The sequence below is a fragment of the Brachyistius frenatus genome, unplaced genomic scaffold (genome assembly GCF_029030835.1).
Source record: "Brachyistius frenatus isolate BFR_SWC_R1_liver_20210118 unplaced genomic scaffold, ASM2903083v1 Contig_25, whole genome shotgun sequence".
NCBI classification, from domain to species: domain Eukaryota; kingdom Metazoa; phylum Chordata; class Actinopteri; family Embiotocidae; genus Brachyistius; species Brachyistius frenatus.
Window position 1 is genome coordinate 511,222 of NW_027210624.1, and position 23,926 is coordinate 535,147.

A 23,926-nucleotide genomic window follows, 5' to 3' on the forward strand; every position below is an offset into this window, starting at 1 on the left:
GAACAAAACAGCATCAAAACTATCCAGCCGAACCAGAGATATCATCGATTTTATTCCTTCACTAACATTACCCACAATGCAGCTCAACCCTTGACAGCTCCAATGGCTACTGAAGCCTGAAGACGCTTGGCTCAAGCAGACAATTCTCTTTTAACTTCAGAATTTTGTTTCACTTTCAAAGATGAGGTTCAGCGATTAAAAATACTCCCCCTTCAACAAAAAGTAAAATACCTGACCGCCCGTCTTATTCATCTTCATACCCTTTCTCATGCTTCAGAGTTTCATAGAATCAGTCTTTGTGAATGATCTGTGATTTCCACAAACCTATTTCTGTGGTGAAGAAATGTGGATAAAGTGTTTACCACCTCAACGTGAGTCCGTGTAAATGTAAGAAGCAGCCTGAGCGTTAATAAAGTGTAACTCTGAACTGAGGCGGCCACATAAATGTCGAGTATTGTCGTCAGTCACTTCATCAGACGGCTGCGGCTCATTACATTCGGCCTGCCGTAACTAATTTCAGAGCAAAATTATCTTTTGACTACACGACGAAACGATTTTCTCGCCTGTGAATATAATGACTCTTGGTCGCTTAGACTGGCCCTCACCCGTCATCAGTGACTAATTTCAGTTCAGCATTGATCATTAACTTTGATCTACCGTTAGACTCAGTTTTCAGGTACATTTAATGCACTTCTCTTTTCAGTAGTGCTCATTAGCACCTGGTCTGTGATTGGACATCAGGCTGAGAGCGAACCGTCTGGCACGTCTCCAACATTTAAATCCTCAGCTAACTACCAACTCTGCCTCTGCCTGCTCCTTCGAGAAGCCAAGGTATGATGGCTCCTGGAAATGGCATTAAATAGTGGGCCGTTGATTTGCTGCTTCACCCAGAAAAATAGTGTTTAGTTTTCAGCTCTTTAGCATATATATGAGATGGAGTCAGTTTGTGTGACGCTTCACAGACGCAGCATGAACCGAGGATCTTTGCTTCTCATGGAAAAAGAAAAGAAAGTGCAGTTTCTCACTTGTGCGGTTTGTTACGATCAATTAATTTAATCATTGTTTTCTTGAGTAATCAACTAATCATTTAGTCTATGAATTAACTATTATTATCATTAACTTCGAGCTGACCAACACAGTATATACTAATTTTAGAAACACCAAAAAAACTGCAAATATTCATGACATTTTCTGTTGCTCAACTGATCAGTTAATTGATTCATCTTTTGTTGTTTGTTGCATGAATGCCATTTTAATCAGGTTCTGTGTGCAGGTTGTCCTTATTGTCCCATTTTTGCTTTATTATTTTACACGGTTCTATTTGAAGTAAACTTCCACACTTTGGATTACATGAGATAATCTGGACTGTGAGCGCGTGCAGCTTCTAGTGCTTCAACTGAAACGTTTAATAAGGAGTTGCACACGGCAAACTTGATAGACAAAGAGCTCATAACTGTGTTTATGAAGTGTGAAACCCCTCTACAGTCTGACCGCACAGTGCTTTGACTCAGAGTCAGTATGACCTCAGCATCAGACTTTGACATGATGAACGGAGAGACAAAGTTCAAGCCCCTTCTGATACATAAATCTTTCACGGAGAGCTGAAAGATTAATAATGCTCTTAATGCACTTCCACTGCCGCTGCGATGTGGCCGAAGCTCGAGAGTGACGGTGTCAGTGAATCAGTTACACACTCACCTGGAAATCTGTTCTCACACAAAGCATTTTTCAGTGGTTTTTAATGTTCTAAATGTTCAATTCAATTCAATTTTATTTATGTAATGTCAAATCACAACACAGGTTATTTCATGTTCCCTCCTTTGGGTTTAGTGACACAGATGTGGACGTCTGATTGACAGAACAAAGTACAATCTGTAGTCTGAATGGATTTACTTATATTATTATAATAATAAACTTGATTTGTATAGCACCTTTCATACAAGAAATGCCGCTCAAAGTGCTTCACAGCAAGATAATTACATGCAGTGTTTCACATAAAAACTGATATAAAGGAGCATTTAAAAATACAGAAAAGAAATTAGATAAAACAGATAACATGCATAAGAAATAGATAAAATGCATAAAAATGAATACAAGTAGACTTGATTTGGGTCGTTCTCTCGGATTCAATTTATGATATGAAGTAACGGAAGAGCAGTTGTAGCAGTTGTACGTCTTGTGCACTTTTCTAAAACTTTACTTCACACAGTCTATTATATTACCCAGTAATATGATATTTACAAAGAGCTGTTTCTTAATGTGACGTGGTAGGATTGCAAGTTTTTCTAATTTCTGACAGAACGTCCCTCCTCTGAGTTTTTTTAATTTTTTTAATTTTTATTCAAAAATAAAGGTTTGTAATATTTTATATTTTTGTCACACTCAACAAATCTTATAAAAAAAGATCAAAAGCGATGTGTTTGTCTCAGCCATGAGCCCATCTGTTTCTACTACACACATAAATCTCATGCATACAGTTTTCATACATTCATAAAACAAGCACGTATCTCCAAAACATTTACTTCTCATAACTCTGATTTGATATTTCAGATAATCCAATGAAAACCTTGATTAGTTTAAGGAGCGGGACGATTTATTTTTTTTATTCAACCACTGTACAAACACTCTTCTAGATTTGGAGATACAGTACACACTTGACAGTGGAAACGAGTAAATACTAGATTTGTGCACTTGTGTTTACATTCACATGTGTGTGTCTGAGTAAACAAAAACCCATCCCTTTTGTTGGATTTGGTCTTTTTTTTATGGGATTTGTTGACAATAAAATAAATCCCAGACTCATTATTTAAACTGAACAAACCAAGATATGATGTATTCTGCAGTTAACAAACAACTTGTCTTCATTACTAAACTTGAAAGAATTTCAACCCTGCGATGTCCAGGTGATGAAAACCAGCATGTATAACAACATCCACGTGGCATCCGAGCATCAGCTACATGCACTGAGAAGACCCCCATCCACAGAAATCCCACTGCACGTCTATGAATAGCATTTTATAAGAAAAACTCTTTTTCACAACAAGATCAGATGGTTGTGGAACAAAAGAAGCCCCAGGCATTTTCCCTCACTGAGAGAGCATGAAAAGCTGTTTATGGGGGTAAGCAGATGCTTCTCAGTCAGTGGGAATCTCTCTCTGCAGTGCAGATGAGGACCTTCTCTCTGGTTTCTTCTGCATCCACCATGCCGGCCTTCAAAGTAAAACACCAGGGTGACTCACTGCGTTATGTTCTGCCTTTCTTTGAACGCACGACATCTGGCCTCCCACTCTCTCCCTCCTGACCGTGATCTCGATGGGAAAATCTTTGAGTCTAGACAAGAGCTATCACGGGAAACCACTGCTGCCTGTCTTTACAGTATGGGAATAAAACCTCTTTCTGATGTGATGGCTGCACCTGCAGTGCTGTATTATCTTTTTTTTTTTTTTTTTAATTCTCTGCCTTTTGAGCAACTGAACATGAATCATGCTTGAAGTTAGAAAACGACCATTTAAGCTGGTTTTCTGCTTGGCCGTGCCATGCTGTGAGGCCCACAGCTGTTACATGGCAGAGGTCCAGGCAAGTCCAAGGTCCTGGCAGGACACATAAGCCACATCCTCCAGTCTATAACAAACTTCAACATGGCAGCAGGACTTCCTGAAGTGTGTTGGATCGATGTTTTTATCATTTGTCCACCTCAGGTCGACCTTAAAAGAGATTCTGGGTAACCAGCAACGAGATAAGAGCCCCAGTCTGAAGTCCCTCCGAATCACAGGCCTTGAAATTGAAATCTTGTATCACCTGGCTCGTGTACCCACCTGAGAGGAAGCCAAGTATTTCCAATCAGTGCCAAGACGGTGCCAAGACCAAATATCATCTCAACACCTGCTCTCAGAGAGCCCACTTAAGTAGACACTGGAAAGAGCTGCTGCACCGCAATATCAGCACTCCTCTCCATCAATGAGTCATGATACAGCTTCTATACCTGCCCTCTGCTCCTGCCACGGTTACAGGCCATGACAGCAACTCATCTCAATCAATGCCCAGCACCACATGGGGTCACTATCAATACAAAGCAGGATCCAGTGCAGAAATCAAAACATCGAAATCACGTTGGGGATTTCTCAGTCACAACCTCACTCCACATGAAAACCAAATGTCATCTATGATTTCATCCTTATACTACCAACTAATGAGCCAGATCCACAAAACTCCCATTGGTCACGATATAGGTCAGATCTGTCCACTGGGGCATGGTGCCAGGGTACAATGTCCCCCCCCCACCCCATTCAGTGCATGCTTGGTGGAGATGGGATTGATGCTGCTGATACCTCTCAAAGAACCTCATGATGTGCACTGTGCAGCCTGACTGAGGGCAAAGGGGCTCAGACTGACAGACAGAGACATGGCGTGCAACTCTGGAAATACATTGAACCACTTATAGAAAAGCATGAAATTATTTCCTGCTGTATTACACGTGTGACTGTTTGAGTGAAAAGTGGGTAAAACAGCTCTAGTTTCAGGATGCATTTGCATGATGCGGCGGCATTTCTGCCTACAGCAGCACAAAGCAGACAACTTGGGTGATTCAAATAATGGAAAAAAAAAAAAAAAAGAGCAATAAAACACGACGAAAAACAATACTCACCCAAAACCCCAACAACAAAAAGTTTCAGCACCGCGAACTCATTTGTATCCATCACGCTGCGAGGATCCAAGTGGGACTTTAAATGAAACGCTCAGCTGCAGCTCCGTGAACAGGGACGTTTGAAGCGAGCCATGATTGGAATTTAAAAAAAAATTATCCCAAATGTGCCAGTTCCGTCATGCTGTCACGAGTCAAAGCCCGCATGCATGTGGAAGGTTTGGAGAAAGAAGCCAGAGAGACAGAAAGAAAGTAAGAAACAAACAAACAAAGAGGAACCAGATCCCAGAGCAGCGAGTCCTGACCGTCACCGTGATGATCGCAGCTGCTTCTCCGTCCAAGCCAGTCAGGAGTCAAGATCTAAGGAGGACCGCGCCGTCCTGCATCCTCCCTGTGGGGAGGAGGAGGGAGGGAGGGAGGGTGGGTGTGTGTGTGTGTCTGTGTGGGTGTAGAGGGGTCATACAGTGTTCTCCAATTAAGTATTAAATATAACACAGGAAATTATAGCGGATATATGCAACGTAAGCTGTCACATCAAGTTTGGCCAATTCATTACAGGCTCCTGCAATAAGAATGTGCGTCGTAATTATAATGTGATTATGATGGTATAATACATTTTTAAAACGGGTCCACGTGTGAGCCGAACTTTTTATTTCTGTGAAACAATACTGACCTCATGTGGTGCTTCTCAGTCACTGCGCCGTGCTGTGAAGAGCCCGCCGTTTAACGTTAAGATGTCTGTCTCTTTAAGCGTGATTTTATTTTGTTTTCTTATCTGCTGCACTTCGTAAAATATTACAAATAGTCACTTCCAAACCTCATTTTGTGATCAAGTAATCAATCAGTTTATTTGGTCATTGTGGATTATTGAGGTTATGAACATAAAGTTTAGTTCATGTTTTAGCTCTGTACGGTGTGTGGTGACCTGTTCTAACACAAACGCTCCTCCATCTGCTCACTTGTTTACAGACGATGCAACAAACATGCTACTTTATCCCAGTTTTTGCATCTGATTTTGCAAATGTCACTCTTTATTTTGCTGCTCGATTGAAGCTATTATGTTGGGGGTTTTTGGGTTGTTTTTTTTTGTTAGTTTGATCTGAGCACTAACACGAAATTCCTGCCTTTCATCTCCATGTAGGCAAAAACAACAGCGTGTCTGAGCAGGAAGAGGGTACTGTTCGTTTCTTCCTGAAGAAGCTGAGTCAAAGCTGCCAAGTGTTCCAACCGTGTGGAGAGATGGACAAAAAAATAATAATACAAAGCCGCCAACTCAGGAATAAAAATCTCCAGCTCAATTCTCTCATATTATTTACTCCACTTCTCAAAAGTAAAATCTGTGCAGATTTCTACGAACAATCCTTGTCAAACATGCCAACCTAAACATCCAGTTCCAGCAGCAGAAGCATCAAACTGTCAGCGCCGATCGAGGGCTCTGAGGAATGATGGAACAATTATCGAGATCAATTCTTTTAAAGCATTTGAAAGCAAGTAGGCCAGGTTTTATTTGTTTGTCTTCAGATCATGTTGCTGTGTGAACTGAGTACATATATCTCAGCGCTGCAAGAAGCAATTACATCCAGTAGTACTGATACAGCAGTGTAAAAATTACAAGAAAAGGTCTTGCATGAAAAATCCTACCTTAGTAAAAGTACATAAGCATTAAAATGTAGTTTAAGTATTAAAGTAAAAGTCCTGGTTTGGACCCTCTGACTGATATGTTGTTATATATGACATTGTTATATTATTATGAGTGAAGCATCAGTGTGTCAGCAGCATGTTGCTGTTGTAGCTGCTGCTGATGGAGCTGGTTTGAACTCCTTTATGTCCTGTTTTATAAACAGGGACAGCGTGAGGGGTCGTCGGATGATTACTGGGAGAGGAAAGAAAGAAAGAAGAAAAAAACACTAGTTCTGATCCACAAATCTGTTTTCAGTTTTGGACTTTCCCTCTAATCTTTGATCTCTGCTGAGATATCAGATCCTTTGAACATTTATTGAAATTAAACGCCAGACATTTAGAGGGGCGGAAATCACTTTGGTAGAACTGTTAACAATGAATAAACATCTGAAATGTGACCTGACTACATACTACTGTTTGTGAGAAACAGGTTTTAAACCGCTGGTTTTTCTTTAACAATATGGTCATCATCCATTGTGCCAATATTTCATATTGAAAGTAAATCAAGGTGTCAAATAAATGTTGCGCAAAGGAAACTATTTCTGAAATGGTGTGAAGATCAAGTAGAAAGTACTGAAATGGAAATACTCAATTAAAGTGCAAGTACCTCAAAATAGTACTTAAATACAGCGCTTTAGTAAAATTGGCTTTTTTTTTGTAGCTGATCAGAAGGGAAAAAATACTCCTCTCCACAAGAACGATTAATGAGCCAACAAACGTGTCCTACTGGCAGATAACATACAGAATGTCCTGCACTTTTACTCTGCCTGAAATGTTAAAGTCCACCCTCCACTCAACGTTTGAGCTTCACTGGGCAACCTATAGGGCCTATGTGAAAACTGTAAGGCTGTTTTCACACCATCTGCTGAAAGGAGTAAGTTTCTCTGAGAATGAACTTTTTCAGGGGCAGTCCTGTGAGCATGACTTGTGACATCACAACACGTTTGAAACCAGTGCGCACACACACTGAGAATGGACTTCAACTTTAGCAGTTCAACTTTAGAAATAAAATGTATTTACATATTCATGAAGTCTGGAAATTAATGAGTAGATTTCATTTTAAGAAGCTGATGTAGTTAATTGAACTTTTATTTGATTTATTTTTCAATGCAGACACACAAGCAGAGCAGGCTACTTGTAGTATCTTAAAACAGACGATTTTTAAGTGAGTAAAAAAAAAAAAACAACTACAGTGAATTTGCGAAGCCTCTAACGGTACAACGCAAGGCATGCAGCCCGAGAAGGAAGTGGCCGAGGGGGTGAAATTACTAGAAAAGGGACGCAGCCCGCAGAGTCCCGCCGCTCACCTGTCTGTCACAGGTGTTGAACTTTAACCAGCACTGACTTTCACCCTTACGGATCCTTGGCCTGGCCGCAAACACACCCACCCCCCCTCCCACAATATTTGTAAGATGCTCTGTTACTGCCAGCCTTTACAGTGAAGCAGGCTTACTGAACCGGTTAAAATAGGATGTCAACAAGTGACGCAGGAGAGTTGGAGCTCAGAGTTGGAGGAGGAGAGAGAGCTACGCCTCTGGACGGGACAGCACGAGCAACACGCTCCACATCCACAAGGTAGGGGAACACCGTCCTTTAAGTCCACTTTATCCACGGATTTGTAACGATCGCGTATTTATTATGCTTTTCGTCCACCTGTTAAATGTCGCTACTCACTCTACGCTCAATTTTGCCCTTTTTAATCGCGATGTTCGTGACGAGAACTCCCCACGCCAAACTGCGTTTCAAGAAGCTTCACTTGTAGCGTTAAAACGCCTGTCTGGGTGTCTCCGCATGTCTCACAGCAAAACGAGCAACCTCTCGCGGTTTGTGACTTTGTTTGAGAAAATTCGGCTTCGAAATATTGCAGTCATTACATATTTTTGATCTATGTTTTTTGCCGCAGAGCAGTTATCGCCGTACTGTGTTTGGCAGCATTACGAAGCGGGAGCAACTTTTGAAGAAGAGTGGAAATCTGAGGAATATGTGTGGTGTCTGCTCGTCGAGATGAATCCCCCCCCCCCCCGTGTCACACCGATCAATAACTAGAAATGAGTCTAATGATTAGCGAGAATCTGTTATTATATTTGGTCTTGGTTTGCGTAAATTGTGAGTTTTTCGAAAGAGCTTTGGTTGGTGTGACATGCTCTTTTTTTTCTTCTTCTTCTTCTTACTAATAAAACGTGACGCCTTAGGGCTTCAGTTAACTTTAAAGGCTTTTAAACTCTTTGCTTTGACGATGTGCATCCATGCATGTATCACACACACACACACACACACACACACACACACACACACACACACACACACACACACACACACACACACACACCGAGCTGTAACATCTCATATTTACACCTGAGCTCGCCTTTGCGTGGGTGCGTGCGTTTTGTCACAGACACATGCTGTAAACCAGCATCATCAGGTTGTTGGACTTCGGTGCAGTTCAGTACAAGTGGCTCCGTGGGCGAGCTCATACACGCACACCCGGAGTTACAGCCATAGACACACAAAGCCGCTGTCTGTGCATGTCCGCAGCTCTGACTGTTAATGATCTGCACATCCTCCTGCTAATCCCCCCCCCTGAACCTGTCTGCTGTACACCTTCAGCATCCATAGGCTGAGACATAAACAGCTCTTTTGGAAATCTGACAGGCGCTGAAGGTGTGGCGGCAGGAGGACAAGCCTGACTTTGTCCCCGCCACCTTTGGTTACCACACCCGGACTCATTGGAAAGTCATTAAGTTGTCTTTGGATGAAACTTGAAAATAAGTGCTGGGTGTAAATCATTTGCAGTAGTTGGAACGGTGCATGCGTTTGGCAGCGTTGAGCCCACACCCACACTTTAGTTGAGGCTGGTTCCTTGTACTTATGTAAGTGTTAGCTGGCAGATATGGGCGCACACACCCACAGCGAGGCTGACCTCAAGTGAAGAATACACCAACACACTTGCACGAGACGGGCACAATGCGGCAGCCCAAAGAGCCTCCCAGAGTTACCAGTTAGTCATCATCAACACAAAACGCAGCCGCGGTTCACACGCCAGTCAGCTTGCATGTTGCATGTCAGCAGCAGCGACTAAAAGTTGCAGGTGGTTTATGTGTTATCAGTATGAGTTCAGAGGTCAATGAGGCCTGCGGTTGATTTAATGGATCTACAGGCCACAGTCAAATTCCAAATAAATGCATGCTGACTTGTGCAGATATTTTAATCATTGATTCATCTTTCAATACTTTTTCAGATCGTTAAGCTATAAAGTAATAATAGCTCTAAGTTGTTTTCACTGGCCAACCATCGGCATGTAACAATATAAAAAAAGACAAGCAGAAAATCTCACGATCAATTCTGTATGCTGACTGAATCAGTGATTCCCAACCAGCTATACTTGTACTGCAGCTTTCAAAAATGACAAAAATGTAAACGTTTCAGCTTCTCTCTAGTTTGAATATTATTCTGGTTTTCTTCATATATTGTGAAGGTAGGTATATATATATATATATATATATTGGCTGTTGTTCAAATGGAACAATTTGAATAAGTCAAATGCAGCTCTCTTAATGCCGATGAAACAGTAAAATGAAATTACTTTTTATGTCACACCAACAATCCAAAAAGATAACCAGTTTACTTTCAACAAAGACTTGAACAACAGCAAATATCTGTGATTTAGAGGCTGGAAGTGTCGTGTGACTGATGGGCATTTTTGCTCAGAAAATGATTTACAAGAATGAACTGATTATCGAACTTTTTGCCAGTGAATTTGGTTTCAGCTCTAACTGGAAGTAATGGATAAAAGGTTGTAGCGTCCAGCTTTTTCCAGTCTGGTGGTATTTTTATACACACTTGACCAAACCTACTGGAAAAGAAGGAGCCTGAACATTTATAATTCCAGGATCCCTGTGCTTTGTTTGGATTTCCATCCGCACCATCAGATCCACCTCAGACGACGTGTTTTCTTAAGCTGAAGTGCTGTTAAGGCTAAAACAAACACTAAATGTTTAGATCAGACCAAGAAAAACGAGTGGGCAGGAATTTTGTATATCCCATCTTCACACTATTATTTTCATGACACTATTGAGTTACGTAGGACTGTCAGGGCCATTAAAGTTCAATACATTGTCCTATGAGATGATCAATTTGTGTTTTTCTGTTGATTTTATGTCACTATTATTATTATTTAATAAGCCTTATCACCATTCATTGGTGTTTTTCTTTCCATTCATTGGTGTTTTTCTTTCCAACTAAATCCATGATGTTAATGTCAACAGATGCTCATCAAAATGGGGTCAGTTGAGTATTAGAAGTGGTGGCGTTAATTCTCCAGCCACGTGCCATCGGACCACAGCAGAAGAAGGGGCGCAACAGGGTGATTTGGTGGTCATGTAATACTTACGGCAGGCCTGGATATACGTCGGATTAAGAATGTAATCATCATTTCAGCAGTGCTTTGGAGTTCCTGTGATTACAGAGTTCAGACAGTCTGTCCTTTGACCTCAGGTTCAAAAAAACGAGAGGTGGTCATGTGATCATTTGATTGTAGGTGCAGCAAATGTGACAGTATGAAAGCTGAGACCAATGAAAGGCCTGATATCAGTCACCAGCCATGTAAACTAGCCTATCTCTGTGGGAATGCTGTCCAAACATTAGCTCCCCACGGTTCACCGTCACAGACCGATCACTTAACAAACACGCTTCCCTTTCAGGTTTACAAGCTCCGATGTAGCGGCGATGTGATAAGACTTCCTCTGCTGCCTCTGAGAGAGTAAAGCTTGAAACCACACTGGATTCGTGTTATCTTTGGCACCGAGGTCTCCCTCCCGCCTTCCTCCTCGCATTTCTGCCTCTCACTCATATCATGTCATGGCAGGCTTTTATAATTACCTCTCACAGATTACCCTCTAATGAAGCCAGAGAGTCGGCCCTGCGGGCAAGGTGGGTAGTGAGAGCTTCAGATCTGCACGACGGTCCAAGTTATTAAGAAAGGACACGAGAGGAAAATCAAGGTGCTTCGTTTTCCGATCACAGTCTGTGGAACCGAAGGGAGAAAGTGACCCAGGAAGGACCTGAGAGAGATGACTGCTTTCATTTAATCGGTTGTGTTTACAGAAGTAACTCGTGTCGACGCGGGCGTTCACATTTCGATGTATTTGTTCAGGCGTCATCGTGCTCGGCACTTGGCACGGCGACGTGGGTTCAATGCCGGGTTACAGCAGTAAATGTGCATATGCATGTTTTTAGTGGCTGAGTGAGTGGGCGCGTGAGCTCTGTACTTGTTGTAAGAGAAAGCGTGGAGTCGTTATATAACCACTGCTCATCAGTCCAGCACTGTCGGAGGGAGACGTGTTTGATTTCCTTCAGTCTTAGTTTTCCTCCTGGTTACATACTGAAGGAATTAAGATTACAGCAGACTGACAGTACCGCATGTAATTCAGTCAACAAAAATGAGTAATGACAATAATGAGCTTTTTTAAAATATTTTTATATATTTACCTTTCATGCAATAAACGCTGCTCAAAGTGCTTCACATGGAAGAAAATTGCATGCAGCGCTTCAGATAAAAACAGACATGAAGGAATATAAAAACATCTCAAAATGTAATTTGAAAATAGAAATGAAACGAGTAAGGACGATTTATAGAAAAGACAACATGCAATAGATGTGACCGATTCTTTTAAAATGTCACACCTAATTTGTGGAATTTCTTTTTTTTCAGACAGGCTTTTGTTTGCCTTTATAGCTGCTCGATTTATTAATTACTTTCTACTGGCTCATTTCTCCACCCGTGTTCAGAATTGTTGCACTTGTTCTCGTGTCTGTGACCTCGTTTGTTTGTTGTTGTTGTGATTTTAACTGTTTAGCATCATGCTGTTTAATTGATGTGAAGCACTTTGTGATTTTATATCTGTGAAAGGTGCTTATACAAATACATTTTACTTGCTTTCTTACTAAAATATTAAATCAAAATGCATTTTAAAGGTGCAGGAGAACTTCAGGTGTAGATAGTTTAAGGCTAAAGTTAGAAGATGTATTTAAAGCTTTCTTTTGTCAAGCAAAATTGCCAAATCTTTGCTGCTACCAGTTTTAGTGTATTTGGCTTTTAGAGACATCCAAAGACGGCACCTCGGCTCCAGCAAAATACAAAAGGCATTTTTCACTATTTTCTCACACTATACAGACAAAACAATTCATCAAGAAAATATTCCCCAAGTTAATCAAGAACAGTATTGTAGTTGCACTCAGACGGATGATCAGATCTTCTGTCGACGATGGCTCGTTGTTGTTTCGCTTGTTTTCCATCAGAGTCTCGCTCTCCTTTTATTGACTCACGACTAAAGCTGGAATTCACTGTTGAATTGTTATTTTTAATGATGTATTTTATTTGTTGCTGATTTTGTCTTCAAACATACACTGCAGAACCAGCTTCTCATGTTTGTAGATGAGTAGTTGCTCTCCATACTGTGTTTTAATGGAGCTGAATTCATGATGATGATAGTGATGATAATAATTATTTTTATGCATTTTTCTGTGTGTGCTGTCAGATGGGAGAAATTGTGTGAAACTTGTTTGGCGGCTCATGAATACTACTCTGACCAGCTGTCACTACCGAGCTGTTGGCTGCAGATAAAATCGTTGACCGTTTATGTTTCCATCTACAAGTTCCCCACGTCGATTGTTGAGTGTGACGATAATATGAAGCCAGTGGACAGAAGATCTCAGGGAGGCTGTTTTCACTGCAAACCCTCGACTCCTTGCAGTCACAGCGCTGAAACAATGTTAATATGACAACAGTACAGAATAAGGGCTCATTCAGTAATGACAAAGCCCCCCGTCCCCCGTCCCCTCTATTGTTGAAAGTTAACAGCTAAAGTGACAGTTAAAACTCCCATTTACTGCTACTGTCCTTGTCCAATGTTATCATTTTTTTGCATTAGTAAAAGAGTAAAATCTTTATCTTCCGAATTAAAGTTTAATATATTCTTTTATTCTGTTAATGGTTTTTTTGTTTGTTTGTTTGTTTGTTTGTTTTTAGACAACATCAGAATGAAAGATTTAGTGAGAGGTACAAGCAGGAGAATCATCACGATGATGAAACTCCAAAGGAGCAGCACCGTCACCGATCAGCCATCAGACAGGAAGAAACGCACAAAGGTGAAACGCGCACACACACCTGACACACAGTTCAAATGCAAATATTACATTTGTTCACATCAAGAATCTGTTCAGCATCAATTATTTTAGATTTACATCTGTGACCAGATTGTAACCTCTGAATTCTTGCAGCAGGAATATTAAGAGCGGACAGACTCAGCAGACTCAGAAAGGACGAGGAGGCTTCTCATCGTGGTGATTCAGATGTCCACACCCAGAAGACTGTTGGATCCAGATTCACCTCCTGCCTCTACCTGAGCCTCTCCTGTGATTCAGGCCTTCACAAACCAGAGCTAACATACCGACACAGGTGAGACACAAATGAGTGAATTTCAGGGTTGAGCTTGGTGACAGACTCATTGAAATAATTTGCTTCTTGATCGATAATTGAAGGAACAGCAGCGTACTCTGTGTCTGCCGTCATCATCACGCTGTTGTCCGTCTGTCTGTGTGACATTCATGTCAACAGAATAACAAACACATCTTTTTTGTGTATGTAGCCATATTCACATCAAAATCATAATTTTCTTTGTTGAGTATCAATTTGTTATCGCTCCCATTAAAGAAGCCGATTCAGCTGGTTTGGGCGGAGCTCAGCTATGTGAATAAATGTTACGAAACATGATTCTTTAAAACTGATACTTTAATTTTGTCAAACTCTTAAGAGGAAAAACGGTTGGAGAGCCCTGCTGACCTGACGTGTTGATGACTGGCTTCTTAACTTTTAATATGTGATGTATTTATCTTGAATGAACATTCCCTAAACTTTCCCAACACTGTTTTCTCTCAGCATCTGCATCATCCTTACTGGTAAACTGAACTCTTTCTGAGGCCCACAAATACAAACTTCCTCCACGATGATCATTCAGTCACTTGAATCACATGTTTTCCAACATTTAGTTGAGCAGCAGCTGAACCCGTGAACCCGGCCTGCATACATCAGCATGTTAGACACCACCTGGAAGGGTCAGCTCCTTGCACAAACAAGAAAGTGCACTTAATTAAAGGGCCCCTAAGAGTAGCAACACGATCATGTTTCTGTGTGTTTTTGCATGTGACTTGAAAGTATGCGTGCATTGTTTTCTTGTTTTGATATATTTACCCTTAATACGATGCGCTCTGAAATCCGGTAGGGAAAGATATTACGTTTGTACTTCCCTTTCAGGAAGACCAACTTCATATTCTCACTGTTAATCTTTCATGTTTCATAAATCATCTACCTGTGACGTGATTCTTCACAGACATACTTCCTTAAATCAGCAAAGCAAAAGAATTAGAGATTATTTCAGGTTTGACTCGTTGCCGTGGTTGCAGGGGGAAATATTTAACTTTCCTTTAGATAGAATCTGAGATGACATAATAATGGTTTTCGAAATGGTGTCTGTTGTGTAAGTGTTCAAATGAGTGTGTGCCGCACATTCCCTGGAAGCATATGTGCTTGCCATTGTGGCACATACCAAAGATTAAGAGAAGCTTGTCAATGGAGGTCCCTCATCGGACAGGCTTCATTGGTTCAATCATGGACACACCCCTGAAGTGCCTGCTAGCCACCTGCAGTCACGTCAGTCCAATATGACCTTATTTAGACATCTTGCCCCGATTGTGTGGATAGTACGCAAATGTTTGCTGGTATGAATGCTCATGAGGTGTGACTTTAGTGCACACGTGACGGTGAGAAAGTGTTTAGAAAAGAGAGGGAGACGAGAGAGGAATGTGAACGATCCAGCCGGTCAGCATTGCTGTGGCAAATGTGAGACAACCCAAGTGTTTCACAAAAACATTAGCATAGCACGGCAGGACACTGGGTGTGTCTGAGTGCAGAGATGAGAATGAAAGTATTTTTATGATTGTTTTTGTTTTTATGGTTTATTAGTTTTCACTGGTTTTTTTGTTTTATCATCACAATAAGTTAACAGTCACTTTCTTATTCATCACTTCCCGCACAACATAGTCAGCAATGATAATACAAGAGCACATTTCTCCAGGTGTTTATTATGCAGCAAACTTTTGATCAAAAAAGACCTGTTGCAAGCTTATACATTATATCAAAATTGTGTAAATGTGTTCAAACACTGATATTATGTCTTCTCTCTGTCCTGTTTTACCAGTTTGATTGAACCACTGCAAGTCAAGGCCAAGGACAGCAGCTTTCAGGTAAAGAGCTCCACCATAAAATGACTGTACGTAAGGGGGCCACTGGTTTACAATGTAAAATCTGACATGGATAAAATGTTAAATTGCATATTTTAATCCCACATCATACAAAATATTCCCAATCCGATCAAATTCATTGAAAACTACATGAAGTAACTGTCTGTGACACAATAATAACAAGTGACACCGCATACTGAGATTGATTATTATTTAAACAGTTAGAAGAGACAGGGTGTGTGTGCGCTTTTTTGTATGTGTCCTTTGAAATCTCTCATGTCTTTCAGTATAACCTGTTTGTCAAGACTTGATTCTCTTTAATAACCACACCATGGGAACAGGAGCTGTAGAAAATGTCTGGCTCCTGCCAGCATGCAATGTGAAATTCTGACAGCAGGCGACAGTTACTGACTGTTACTCACAGGCTGTAAAAGCATCTTATATTACTGCACGCAGAATTTGCATTGGTATGATATGAAAAGCTCAAGTGGACATATGAAAAGAATTGGGCTTTAATGATACAGCGAGACCTTTCTGAACTGTAGTTACAAGATAAATATGTAGTGTTGGATGTTGTGAGATTATATTAATTGTTATGAAGCAAAATTCTAAATTGCAAAAATTATTTTGAAACATTATTTTAAAATGGTAATTGCAGTTGTGGCAGTTACAAATGATAAATGACAAGATATGGGTATTGGCAGTAAATATTTTTATCTTTACAGGTAAATGGAGGAACGTCATCACCAGACACTTCTATAGAGACAGCCGGTCTCCATACATTATTAAAGACGTTACCATTTCCAACGAGGAAAGAAGAAGACGTTCTCGCAGCTGGTTGCAATGAACTGGAGACTACTAAGGACTTGGGTATAACTCCCAATTTTTCAAATGGTGACTTTGAACCACATGAGCCTAATGGCTTGCACATACTTTCAAGTGGGTCACAACTAAGGACTTGCACTGAATCTCGAACTGGAGTTCAATTAGAGGAAGGTATAAAGGAACATAAAAAGTCTCAAAACCAAACTGATCTTGGGGAACTGTCTGAGCCCTCTCTGACAATGTTGTCTTCCAGCATGGTAACGGTTCTTGCCCCTCCCTGGAGTGGCCGACTACGACGGACCAAAAGATTTGAGGGAACAGGCAATCCAGAAGCCATGGGGAATTCACAAGGTGTTGTAAATACTGTACCAATCAGTGAACGTGGTTTTCAGGAGACTCATAACCAACAGTTTGTGGAGGGGGCCCAACTGAGAGCCCCATTTCTGGGACCCAGGAGGAATACAGTGGGCTGGTCAACTAAGAGTGATCCTTCAAGCTTGGACTATGACTCTAAAAGGAAGATTACTCAGACTGTCTCTTTGGATGTAAACTCTGGAAGGGTGGACAACAGGAACATGGGTGCAAGTGCTTTAAGCCCTTTGGCCACCACTGCATCTCCCAGGTCTCCCCTCTTCCTTGACCCAAATGAACAAATGAGGAATCCACAAACGGGCCATCAAGGAGGACTCTCATCTTTAAGCTCAAAGCCAATAACCAGCAGTCTACTTCTTTCTTTAAGAAGAATAAACTCACAGGGCAGGAACTCTAATGCAGCCTCCACCTTCTCGGAGGAAAACTCTGGTTCTCTGAGCAGTTCTTTAAATGATCGAAATGGATTGTTCACACCACACCTCTCGCAAAGCTTTCTCAATAATAATGAGCAAGAGAGGCAAAAACCTCGCCTATCTCCATCATCTATTTCTTCTCGGACAACTGAAAGTAGACCTGCCCTTTCCCCGTCATCCTCCGTTCACAGGGAAAGGAACCTATCTGACACACTCTTCTTTCCAACATCACCAATAAACAGAGATGCCGAGGACATTTCCTTAACCCAGACAATAAATATGACACAATCCAATTTTACATCTTCCAAACAGGCATTTCTAAGTGAAGCACCATCAGAGGGGAAACAGAACTGCAAGGGTTCAGATAAAAGTACAACCTTACTCTCAGAGACATTTGTCTCATCACCCAGACAGTCCCCATATGACTCTTCTACCCTCCTAAAAAACAATTCCCTTCCCAGAAGGACCACCCTGAAATCCACTTCCTGGTGGAAACAAGTTACCAAGGAAGTCGGTTCCCCTCTCACCTTCAGTGACGTGACCATTGCCAAAAACGAGCCAAACACACCCTCTAATCGTAACACGAACATGGTCTCTCCAAGTCTGACTGACGAAAAAAGACTGGGTAGTCTAATTCCCAATAATAGAGACAACAATAACACAACAGAGTCAGTTTGCAAAGGTAACATGAACCTTCTTATGAAAACACAGGGTGTAACTCACAATCTCAAACAAAGAAGCGCAGAGAATTTACCTGATCAAGAATCGCACAGGCTTGTCCAACAACAGTACTGCTCAAATTTAAACAAACGACAACCACAAAAGCCTCTTGGTGTGCCTGAAGTTTTGTCTAGTTCTAAAATTAGCAGAGCTACAGAACAAACAACACTGAGTCACCTTAAAGATCCCAGCAAACTTGATGTGGGTAATACAGCAAATGTAAGTGAATTACCACGGACTTTGCTAAATCCCAAGAGCTCAAATACACCCACAGAGAGCAGCAGCCAATACAGAAATAGTCATCGTCCACCCAAAACCAACAGCGCCCCCACATCACCTCACAACACTGATTCACAAAGGTTTACCAAAACATCACTTTCTCTTGATTTCCCTACCACTTTCAACAGTCAGGCTCTTACCTCTCAAACTACCTCTTGTGGCCACCCAGCCCCAAACACTAAACGTAGTGTCTCCCTCTATTCACGTCCAGTTTCCTCTCAGACCAGTGTTGATGGATCATCATACACTGGCTCGACACCAAAATTCACTAACAACGGCAATGACACACCTCTTGGCTTTAAAAGGATCTACGCCTCCATTCCCAAACCTTTCCAGCCTAAAATGGGGTCTAGCCTTATTCCCACAGTCAATTATTTCTCCAAAACAAACTACAGCCCTGTCTCCACAACTTCCCCCACCTCTTCCTCTACCACAGGCAGCCACCCTATAGCCACTGCTGCCCCCAGGCAATGCCTTCTTAGTCCTGCTGTCACTCCTGCCAATACATCTTTTTCCACCTCTATGACTATGTCCACTCTCCTGACCCCTCCTCCAACCCCAATCTTTACCAGTCCCAACTCAGAAACTTCCAGCCCTAAGGGAGAGAGGACATTTAGCAAGAGCCCAGAAAGAGACCCAAAGAAGAAAGTGAGACGAGTAACATGGGAGGACTCGGTGGATCTGCAAAACCCAGAGCCCATCACAGTGGAGAAGCCAGATCCATCTCCAGTCCCAGCAAACCCTGTATCTCCCTCCAGGTTTCAGAGAAGCACTCCAGCCATCTTCTCCTTTCTAAGATCAGGCAGTCCAACAAGAAGTACATCTCCTCTTTGCTCCCCTACCCCAAAGTCCTCCCTCATACAGGTGGGGAAGGGAGGGAAGTATCGATCCTTATCGTCTGACTCTGCTGATCTGGCATCCAGAGAGCGTGAGCAAAACAAGCAAAGAACTAGTAACGCTATGATCTCTGACCAGGGAAGACAGGACTTAACCACATCCAGGCAGGAAAGGACACTATCGGTGGAGTCTGGCACAGTCCAGCGCTGCTCTTCTGCTCCTCTTTCCCTCCCTCCTGACTTTTCAAGTGGTTATAAGCTTCGTTACAGCACTCCACCTTACTCCACGCTTATGTCTTCCCGGCTTGCACAGGGAGACACTGTGACTATAACACCCAGATCACCCCTCTTCTCACAACCTGATCCGTCAAATTATACCCCGTCCCCGTGTAAACCCCCTATTACACCTATCAGGACATCTCAGCCTCTGTCCTTGCCTTTCTCAAACAGAACTGCCCAAAAAGAAAGTTCAAAGTGTGTGATTTCAGAAACTGATCAAATCAACAACAATCACAAGAATAGCAGCCAAGATCAACAGGATCAAAAGATATTACTTGTCGACAACAGATTTCATATCAGCACACAGTCTTTACAGGGTGAAAAGGCACACAGCTCCTCCTCGACATTTGTAACCGAGACACTGGTTTACAGCATTAAATCTAAAGGAGATAGAGCTACAGTTGCCCCAAAGAACACCACACCTAAACCTTTGGCACACATCGCAAACACACCGGTTTCTGTGGAGAGCAAGTTAAGTCAACAGTCACAGACAGTGCAGAGAGAGGAAGCAGCAAGTGAACCATGCAGTCATTCAGATCAGAGCTCCAGTGGTAGCAGCTCAACAGAGAGTCATTCTCGGGGTGATGAAAGTTGCCGCCGGAGAGGGAAGGAGAGTGTGCTTGGTAAAAGCAGATTTTCTTCAGTGGAAGTTAATAATGAACAAAGCCCAAAAAGAAGCAGGTTTGCACTGAAGAAAAGTGTCAGCACACCAAACTCCTGCCTGTCAACGTCAGAGTCAGAGAGGACCAACAAGAGTAATAACAAAATGGACCAGGTCTTTAACAAGCTGAGACAGAAATTTAGCACTCGGCGGACGGAAGAAGATTCATCATTTCCGTGGAAATGGAAGCGAGCTTCCCAAACACCTTCCATTAGTGGATCAAGTGACGTCAGTGATGTCAGTAGTGAGAGAACCAAAACTCGAAAGGAGCGAGGGCAGGAGAAAGGCATGCTGCTGGACGACAATAAAAAGGAAACGGAGGCTATAAATAGATGGACACAAAGTAGATACACTATCATACCGTCCACAGCTGTTGGAAGCACAACGGCAGGAGATCCGTTCACCATTTGTTCACCAACTCTAGAACCTGACCTGAATGAGCAAAAAGCTTGCCCAGAACACCCATCTGAAAACAAAGTCCATGTTCATCTGACAGTTCACAGCCCAACAACCCACCAGTTTGACTTTTACGAAAACAACGGGACAGATTACACAGCAACAAACCAGTTCCTCTCTTATAGAGATCCCAGTCCCAGTAGGAGCCCGAATCCTTCTGCTGTATATCCAAATCACTTGTGGAAGTCCACACCCAGTCCCAGGAGCCCCTTCTCCCCCTTCGCCTCTCTTTCTCCTCTCTCTCCGTTTTCCTCACCTGATGGAACAGACGACAGTGTCTTCTACAGCCCAAAGCTGCAGCGTCGCAGAGAATCCTCCTCTCCATGTGAGCAAGGAGAAGGATTCAGCCTCGGGAGTTCTAGAAGAAGCCGGGTATCGACAGGGCCTCCTAGTGTAGGTCCAGGACAGGATAAGGAACACTTGGCATCCTCGTATGCAGACTTAAAGTATGGCATTGAGCCTGGGAGGTCCTTCTCCGTGAGCTCGGTTCTCTCCAGTCGACCCTCCGGACCTGGACGAATTTCGACTGGATCCAGGTTCATGAGCGTGGGTGACCTCTCTCAACCTACTTTGTCCTGTGGAAGTAATGGCAGAGACTTGGATCAGTGGTCTGTCACATCTGACTGGAGCGCAGGCTTTGATTGCCAGCCTACTAAGGGCTCTCAAATGTCATACTTCCCCAGTGATCCTGATAAAATGAGATCCAGATCGCTTCCTCGATCACTGACCAGGTGCTTGACAAACTGGAGCTCAGGAGTCTCCCCTTCTCAACCTGTAACCGCCACAACTTCAAAGCCAGCTCGCCTCCAGAGCCCTAACATGAACATTTGTCACTTTGAATGGGATACAGAGGGTCCCCCTACCCCTCCTCCAACACCACCCCTATCACCAGTGTCCAGACCCATGTCCAGACCTCCCAGCCTTTCCTCTTCAACCTTTCCCAGCTCATCAGGAACACTACAGCAAGTGGACAGTCAGTCCTCTCGAGGCCACTTGCCCTCCAGAGGTTATGTATCCAGTCTTACCACCTTCGAGGAGTCTTCAGACAGCAGCTCAGACACCACAACAGATGATGAATATTACTTGGAAGCAGATGAAGACCGAGAGAAGGAGACCGAATTGTGAAAGCAGAACAACTGCTTTAGAAACTCAAGTCTCTGCAATCCAAGACATGAGAAAGAAACATTCACGAAAAGAAAGATGGACTATAATTCTTTCTGGACAATGACTTGTGCTTGTTTTGTTAATTGTCACAAAGGAGATATGAGGTCACTTGGGACAGTGGGTTACCTGCATGATTTGATTTTGCTGTGGTGGTAGTTGCGGTCATGGCATGATATCAGCATAGGTAAAATACTTTAAGTATGTACAGTATATTGCATATGACTTCAGATCTGCAATTTATAGACAACAACTAACCAACATTAACAGCTGGACCGTTGCATGGCTTTAGTGAGGTATTTCTGTGTGTAGTTGTTTCAAAGAACACACTACTCTGTAAGGTTCGGCTTTCGGCACAAGTCTTATCTTTAGTTTTGCATTTCATTCCGCTAGCTAACAGTAAGTACTGAGTTTACGTGGATATGTGAACAAATAGTGATATTTTATCATCTGTATTCTTTTCAGTTCGACGATTGAAATGAGTTTTGGTAAATGTTGTAAGCATAAAATGGAAACTAATTATTTTCTTAGCAACTTATTTTTAAATGGGCAGAGTGTTGCTTTAAAAGTTGTTTTTTTTACTTTGGGATGAAATGCAATCATTAACATTTGTTGTAAAGCGCTCTGTACAGTGCCTGCTCTTATTTGCACATGACAATCTAAAGTCTTAATATATCTGTTTTATAAATAAATGTATTTCTAACAAGAGCTCATGTTTTGGAGGTTTATGTTGATGGTTTTTCTGCTGCTTTATGTCAAAATATTCAGCATTTATTGTTTTTACTTGCCAAGAACTGTCGCCAGCAGGGGAAAGCATTGCCAAATCTTAGCTCTTGTTTTGTGAAGACTTGCATTCATTGTTGTGTGTATTTTTCCAGTCACCCAATAAGCAGAGAAAGCAGTACGGACAGTCTTTTTTCAGACAGTAAGTAACCGATACCTGAACAGGTCAGTTGAAGAGGCAATAAAAAAAACTACATTTCAGCCGACAAGCCACCAGACTCCATTAATAAAAACAGTGATTTCAACGTGTAGAACGCTGGAGTTGAGTTCGGAGGCTTGAACAGAGCGATATGGGACTTTGGGTATGAAGCCTAACATCATAACAGATGTTAGACATATTGATATTCATCAGTGATCCTTCAGGTTTCTAGGTTTCCCAAGTGGAAAAAATAAAGAATGCAAAGTTTATCCCGGTGAGCATGGTCAATAGGAGAGGAGACCATATTGTTACATTTTACTGACATTTTGGGCAACATGTTATACAAAGATTTTACTCTGGTGGGCCATTTTTGACAACATACTGTAGTTTGACATTTTGGACCACAAATGTCATTTTGGAGGACATTTTTATATCATTCGATGAAATACTATAGAATGACATTTTGGACAACATACTATAGTATAACATTTTGATGATATTTTGGACAACGTGTCCCAGAGTGTGTCCCCTCCTGCCTCGGTCTATCCAGAGCCCACTGCTGGACTCAGCACACACCCTGACACACACATCCCTGGACTCAGCCACTCTGCACACCTCATTCACAAATACTGTTTTTTTTTTTTTCATTAGTCATGCTTCTGCGTCTGTTCTTAGATCCTCCTCTGCTCACACAGAACATACTATAATATATTTATTTGGACATTTTAGACTACATGCTTTACCAATACATTTTTATGACTTTTTGGACAACATACTATAGTATGACATCATTACTTTTTGGACGGCATACTGTTACGACCGGCTCGAAAGTCGCAACATAAGGAGGGACACGACACTAAGTTAGATGCAAAATCAAAGGTGCCAATTTATTATCCAACACGAAACAAGCGTAACGTGAGAATCCAGCTGAAGACCAGGGTCTGGTGCCAGGAAGGTGAGAGAGTGCGGGCGGAGCAAGGAGGCACTTATATAGGCCGAACCCACACCTTCATCCACACCTTCATCCAGGTGGCCTCGGTCATTAATCAGAGCTGCACCTAGAACTCAAAGACATGGAATACACATGTATGCGCACACACACAAGCAGTAACAGTCACAGCAGGACATAGGATGTTACGTAACACCCCCTTTCTTAAGATGACAGCCATAAGGGCCCAACACTTGAGCCGTTGGTTGCTATTGTACATCCGCGACAGGAAAACCACAGGCTTATGATCTGTGACCATAATTACTGGCTGCGGAGTCGATCCCACATAAATCTTAAAATGCTGGAGGCCCCAAAGCATAGCCAAGGCCTCTTTCTCGATAGTGCTGTACTTGCATTGAGCTGCAGAGAACTTCTTAGAGAAGTAACACACCAGG

The 23,926-nt window shown here is 42.1% G+C and overlaps 1 protein-coding gene and 1 long non-coding RNA gene across 2 annotated transcripts in view; one reads left to right on the plus strand and one right to left on the minus strand.

Moving 5' to 3' along the window:
* Positions 1-5,041, minus strand: part of LOC138620593 (receptor activity-modifying protein 3-like) — a 32,626-nt gene extending 27,585 nt beyond the window's left edge. Inside the window, exon 1 of the mRNA XM_069697937.1 lies at positions 4,646-5,041. Coding sequence (XP_069554038.1) covers positions 4,646-4,697 — 52 coding nt within the window. The 5' untranslated portion in view covers positions 4,698-5,041. The remainder of the gene's footprint in view (positions 1-4,645) is intronic.
* Positions 5,042-7,773: 2,732 nt separating this feature from the next.
* LOC138620595 (uncharacterized) lies at positions 7,774-22,329 on the plus strand. Its single transcript, XR_011310881.1, has 5 exons — positions 7,774-7,897; positions 13,350-13,468; positions 13,601-13,778; positions 15,577-15,622; positions 16,345-22,329. It is a non-coding gene; the product is annotated as an uncharacterized lncRNA (long non-coding RNA).
* The last annotated feature ends 1,597 nt before the right edge of the window (positions 22,330-23,926 follow it).